We start from the raw sequence: 6000 nt of genomic DNA, 5'->3' as shown, positions 1-6000 counted from the left end.
GCCCTAGAGGTGAGAAGGGCCAGGGGGACCTTGGAGGGCAGTTAGTGGACCTAACCATCTTGGTTCCATCCCTGGCAGTCCCCTGAGCCCCTTTCCCGCCTTAGCTCCAACCAGAGACGTGTCCTGCAGATCTGGGAGGCCAAGAGCTGAGGAGCAGGGGGCTGAAAGGCTGGTCTGTTCTGCCAGTCCAGGCAGCGTGTCCGCCAGTACTAAAGGAAGCCCGGGTGTCTTTTCCCATCTCCTCACTTGGCAGAAAGAGTCAGAACGGAAAAAGTCGCAATCTAGGAGAATGTCATCCTTGAGGCCCCCAACCACAGTCGTCTTTCCCCCAGGCCCCCCTTTGTTTCTGCTCGGAGGGCTAGGTCAGCTGGTAAACATTAGTGAGTGAGAGGGGAGGGGGTCTTTCCTGAGGGTTCTAGCAGAGTCCATGCTCCTCATGGCTCAGCCTGGAATTGCTACTGCAGGCCGCTGCGGGTCACTGGGTGACAGTAGGGTTTAACACCCCCCCAGCTGGCCCCAGAACCCCAGGCACTGAGCCTTGCAGGGAAGACACGGGGCTCAGGGGCTCTGGGACGCTTCTCAGCGGACCTGGCTGTGGCTGGGGAGGCTGTGGCCCAGAAGGTGGGGGCGGCTGTTGCTGCTGCTGTTGCAACTTCTTCTTGTTGATTTTCCTTTCCTTTGCTCTGCGGTTCTGAAACCAAATTTTAACCTGGAAATGAAAAAGGTGGAGAAAAACAGAAGGCGGTGAAGAAGACAGCGAAAGCATAAAGGGACAGTATTTGACACTAGATCCAATGCCTCCTTCTCCAGCCAAAGAGGTCCCCACTGCACCCGAAGGACAGCAGCCCATCACCCAGCTTTTTGGACAGCCCATATAACAGCCCAGTGCTGGAGCTTCTCCCAAGCTCCATGCAGTCTCAAGAGGGAAGTGCCTCTCTCTCCCTCTTTGTTCCTCAGGTTTCTTTCCAGAGCAACCTTTATCTACAACTTTACTGGAAAAGTTCAGAGTCTCAGAACTAAGGAAGACAGAAACTGCCAGGTCCTTTCTACACCAAGCAAGGAGGCTAGGGCTAGATGTACTTCAAAATGACAACCTTTGGCCTCTCAAAGCTAAACGGAAATGAAATAGTCCTTGCCTTGGGGCTGAGAATGAGTTTTAATGAGGGGTTTCCTGGCTGTGAATTTGACAATCTAGAGCATTCAGGAGCTAAGCCTCACCCCTCCATAGTTTTTCTGGACAGAGGCTGGTATCCTACATTAATTTTTCCCCCAATAAAGAACTGGGTACAAAGAGAATAAGTCTTTATTGACCCAAATCGGATTCTGCATTAAACTAAACTCAGTTTGTGTGTGTGTGTGTGTGTGTGCGTGCGTGTGTGTGTGTTTTACCTCCCAGGTCCCCCGAAATAGAAAAAAAAAAAAAAATCACAATATACATATGTTTTTTAAAAAGACAAGTAGACATGGAAGAAGCCTTTTTAAAAAAGCATCTAGAAGGAAAAGTCTCTCGATTCTCTTGCTTAATCTGCCCACAGAACTGGGTGGATCCTGGGGCCTGGCTTCTAACCCTCCCCACTGGAGCCTCCCAGTTGGTGACGGGGCCCTGGAGGGTTCCCACCTGCCTCTCTGAGAGCCCCAGCGTGGCGGCCAGTTCGGCTTTCCTCCGGATGGTGATATAGCGACTGTAGTGAAACTCCTTCTCCAGCTCCAGACGCTGGTGGTCCGTGTACACGACCCGGTATTTGTCTTTCGTCCTGGTTTTCACTGTGGAGGAAGGCAAAGTTAGCCCCGAGAACTGCCGGGCAGCCCATCAGTCATGGGTAATGACAAACCTCCCTAACCCAGGAACCATTTCTCTTCCTCCATCGCCCTGGGGGGCCGCGGTTTGGCTGGTTCCTGCTGAGTCTGACAAGACCCCCTCCAGAGGGTGTGTGGGGGGGTGCTATTCAGGACAACTAACCTAGTCTTGGAATTAAGTGGTTTTTTGAAAATTAAAGAGAAACTAAAAATTCATACAGGTAGCAAAGAGTCTGACACGACTGAGCGACTGAACTGAAAAATACATACAGGTGACAGCAGAACCCCATCTGGGGTTTTGTAAAGCAAATACAGCACCTGAGCTGATGAGGCCCAAAAGGAAAACAGTCCTGGGAATATTCAGATTTCCAGGCCCATCAGAGGTTCAAAAAAAAAAAAGCTCACAGTAAAAACAGCTGGGATTGTGGGTATGTGGGTGGGGGGAGGATTCCCTTTCTGTTTGTTTTATTAGAAGTGGAAAGGGGGTGCAGCAGCTGACAGCTGTCCCCTCAGGTCACTAGAAACCGCACACGCCCCCCCACCCGGGCTCACCAGCGTATCCGGTGGAATTCTAAGCAGGGGTCTAGCAGGCCGCTAATTCCTCTCGCTGGGGACGCTCTATACCTGGGCGAAACTGGGTTGGCACACTTTTCTTTTTAATCCTCCATTTATTTCTGCTGCAAACCCTGCCAGAGCTATCCTAACCAGTGATCTACTGCTCATTGGATTGAGTCAACATATTAAACCTTGCATTGATTGTTTTACTGAAGGGCCTTGACAAATAGTGCGACTGGAGTCAGAGCAGCCCGGAGCCCCGCGTCTCCACCGAGTCTGTCCCGGGTCGACCCTCGGCAGAATCCCCCAACTCAAGAGCTGTTCTCGCTCGGCCCCAGGTCGGGGTCTTCTCCCCAAAAGAACAGGTTCAATCGCCCGGTGCCCCGGGGCTGCAGAAAGATCTAAAGGGTCTGGGGAGTTGCTCGGAGGTGTTTAATGCCCCGCAGGCCGACTTTGTTCAGGTAAAACCCTTTGCAAACCACAACAAAAGCGCCCTGGGAAGATACAGGCCGGATCAGAGGGAGCTCCCCGGAGCCGCTGAAAGGAGAACACAGCCTCAAACAATGCAGGACAAGGCGATCTTATCAAAGAAAAGCCCTTTCAATGCCTTAATAACAACCGCGTTCTGTTTGAATTACCACTACTGAGCAAATGGCGGGCCGGCCTTCATCCCCCTCCCCGCCAGGCGCATTAACATCAACACGGCGGCGGGCGCATTTGAATGCGCGCGGTGGCCCCGACCCTGCGCCCGCCGGGAAAGGAAAGGCAGCTGACACGTCCTGGGAACCTGCGCTACCGCCCCCAGCCCGCCCGCGGTGGTGGCCCCTGTGTACAGAGGGGCAAACTGAGGATCAGACTAGATCACCACGCAGATGGTGTACGGGGGCCAGGTGGGAGCCACAAAGGACACCTCCCCGGGCCGGAGAGCCGGGCGCAGGGGAGTTCTCCGAGCCGGACTCTCCAGGAGCTGGACTCGCCTTGGGGCCTTCGGGAGCGGCTCTGACTGGGGGCTGTCCTTTCAGTATCCGGAGAGGCCGGGGCAGCGCGACCAGGCCCCAGTGTGCTCTGCAGCTCGCGCCCCGAGGACCTTGGAGATGCCCCGCACCCCCTGGGAACCAAGGAGGGGGCTGGAGTAGGGGAGAGATGAGAGGGACTTGTCAGAATTCATTATTGACTGCGAAAGTCACCACCCTCTTTCCGGGCCCTAAAAGAGACAATGGCAGGGATGGGAAGGTGTATATCAAAGCGGACTGGGTCGGGTCCCACCCGCCCCCCCTTCCCCACTCGCCCCTTGACGGATGAGGCTCCGCAGAGGAGTCGGGCTCCGGCCGGCGGGCCGCCCCACATTAACATCACAAGGGCGCCCGGCGCCGACTGCGGCCTTGCCACCTTGGCGCAGGACTTCACAGCGGCCTCTCCTCCGCTGACCCCGCGGCCCAGGCTCCGGTGGCACGCCTCCCTCTCCCCCCCGCCCGAGCCTGCTCAGCGCGCATTCTCCTGGGACGCACCAAGGATCCCGGCCCGGCCCCGCGGGCCGGCGCCCCAGGCAGGCTCAGGATAGCCAAGGGCCTTCATCGGGCGCGCTCTCTGTCCAGGCGAGCGCGCCTCCTCTCGGGGGAAGGGACCCAGCCGACCCTCCAGGTCGGCCCCGAGGCCTCCTCCCCGGACCGCCGCAGTTCCCCCCGGTGATGGGTCCCGGTTTGTGCGCAGTGACGCAAAAAACCGATCCCGGGAGACAGCCCCCAACGGCTACTCTGATTTATGCGGCTGTAATCGGCTATAAAACCCCTGCAAAGTGGCCATAACCTGCATGCGAGCCGGGCTGGGCCTGAAAGGAGGGAAGAGGAAAAAGCGGAAGTGCAGAGGGCTGGGAAAGACTTCATGGAGGGAAAGCGGAGCCAGCAGGACTCTCCCACCACACCTACTGGAGCTCCTTCCCCACTGGACACACTCAGACGCCAGACGGGGCAGACCCGGAGCCCAAGAGCCTGCTCAGTCCCGCCAACCCGGGATCTCTGCAGAGACATCTCTGGGGCAAGCTCGTTAAACGAATATGCGCGCACACACGCACACACACTCACGCGCGCGCACACACACACACACTCACACGCGCACACACACCAGACCCTGGGGAGGAAGGTTCCGGAGAAACGATCTCCGTCTAGAGCAGCGGCGGAGCGCGCACGACCCCTGCCTCCCCTTCTCCCTCTGCAGACACGAGGGGACTCCCGGGGCGTCCAGTCCCAGCCCTCCGGCTTTTGATTGAAATGACCCCTGCGCAGATCAAAGGTCTGAAGACCCGGGTGCTCCCCCAACCCCCGAGCCGCACCTCTTCCCCACTTCGTTCCCGGGACCAACACTTTCTTTCAGCTTCGGCAGCTTCGCCCAGTTTCCCCAGCGCGGCAGCTCCGATCCTTACCTTTGGTTCCAATGGCTAAACCTGGTCCCTCGCGCGACCGCGCCGCCCTCCCGGACCCCCGTCCCTTGCTCTTCCTGAGTGGCCGGGACAGGGAAGGACGGTGTGCCCCTAAAGCCCGGCCTTGGGGAGCTGCAGGGTAGCCGCGCACCGAGCGAGGACAGGAGGCAGCAAGCCGGGCGGACGCGATCACTGCGCTGCAGCCGCGCTGCGCCACGTTCCCGGGAGTCTCCCGAGGGTCTGAAGACCCGACCTTACGAAGGAAGGGCGGTGGGAAGGAGGGAGCCTCCCCTTTGCTTTACACTGAACGCGGCTCCTGAGACCAGGACCTCCACTCCCGACCCCGCTATCCCCTACTCAGGGTCCAGAGCAGCAACCCCCGGGGGGGAGGGTCCAGAGCCCCCTAGACGCGGTCGCCCCGCCCCGCCCCCCTTGCGCGGAGTCCCCGGACGCGCGGGGACCGCGCCTTCCCCCGGCGCCCGCCAGCTCACCTTGGCTGCCCAGCGCCGGCTGCGCGGGCTTCCGCATCCACTCGCACAGGTTCCGCCGCTGGCCGCCGGGCGACAGCTGCTCGGCGGCGGCGGTGGCGACCGGCCCGGGGGGGCCGGGGTTGAGCGTCTGCAGCAAGCCGGAGGCGCAGGAGGGCGCGGCGGCCGGGTGGTGCGGATGGTGGTGAGGGTGATGGTGCGGGTGGTAATCGGCTGGCCCGCTGTAGCCCATGGCGGCGGCCGGGGAGCCCCCGTTGAGGCCGTGCGCTACGGCGTTGGCGGCGGCCGCCGCGCCCCCCGGCGTGTAGCCGTTCCAGTCCTCGCGGAGCGGGGCGCCGTAGGCGGCAGGCCAGGACGGCCCCGGGGACTGCGCGCTGTCCAGGTTGGCGGCGGCGGCGGCCGCGGCCGCCACATGGTATCCGCCGTAGTCCGGGTACTGCGGGGGGCTGACGAAGTTCTGCGGGGCCAGGTTGAGGCTGCCGGAGTGGCGCACGGAGCTGGGATACATGCTCACGTCCTTGTCCAGGAGGTAGCTCACGTACATGGTGGCGAGGGCCCGACGGCGAACCTCACCATGCTGCCCAGGGACGGACGCTGGAGGTTGCCGGGGGGCGCCGCGCTGGCGAAGGGGGCGAGGGGGCGCCGGAACGGCGGGTGGCTGCGCTCCGGCCCGCGAAGCTCCGCCGGCTCCTCGCGGCGCTTCTGCCTCTGAGGCGGTCCCTGCCTCGGGCCTGCCTCCTCCCT

The 6000-nt window shown here is 60.5% G+C and overlaps 1 protein-coding gene across 2 annotated transcripts; it reads right to left on the bottom strand.

Annotated features, from left to right (window-relative positions):
- Positions 1-259: 259 nt before the first annotated feature.
- CDX2 (caudal type homeobox 2) lies at positions 260-5997 on the bottom strand. 2 transcript variants are annotated; one of them, NM_001206299.1, is made up of 3 exons: positions 5260-5948; positions 1619-1764; positions 260-709 (listed from the first exon to the last, which is right to left on the bottom strand). In NM_001206299.1, exons 1-3 carry the CDS (start codon positions 5798-5800, stop codon positions 476-478), a joined length of 921 nt encoding a protein of 306 aa, NP_001193228.1. In that variant the 5' UTR covers positions 5801-5948; the 3' UTR covers positions 260-475. The 2 variants fall into 2 exon arrangements, with proteins under 2 accessions (NP_001193228.1, XP_024855756.1); XM_024999988.2 differs by having other exon boundaries at positions 478-709; positions 1623-1764; positions 5260-5997.
- Positions 5998-6000: the final 3 nt, after the last annotated feature.

This window comes from Bos taurus, chromosome 12 (assembly GCF_002263795.3).
Source record: "Bos taurus isolate L1 Dominette 01449 registration number 42190680 breed Hereford chromosome 12, ARS-UCD2.0, whole genome shotgun sequence".
Classification (NCBI taxonomy): domain Eukaryota; kingdom Metazoa; phylum Chordata; class Mammalia; order Artiodactyla; family Bovidae; genus Bos; species Bos taurus.
Note: the sequence above shows the minus strand (reverse complement) of the source record. Positions and strands in the feature narration are given on the sequence as shown.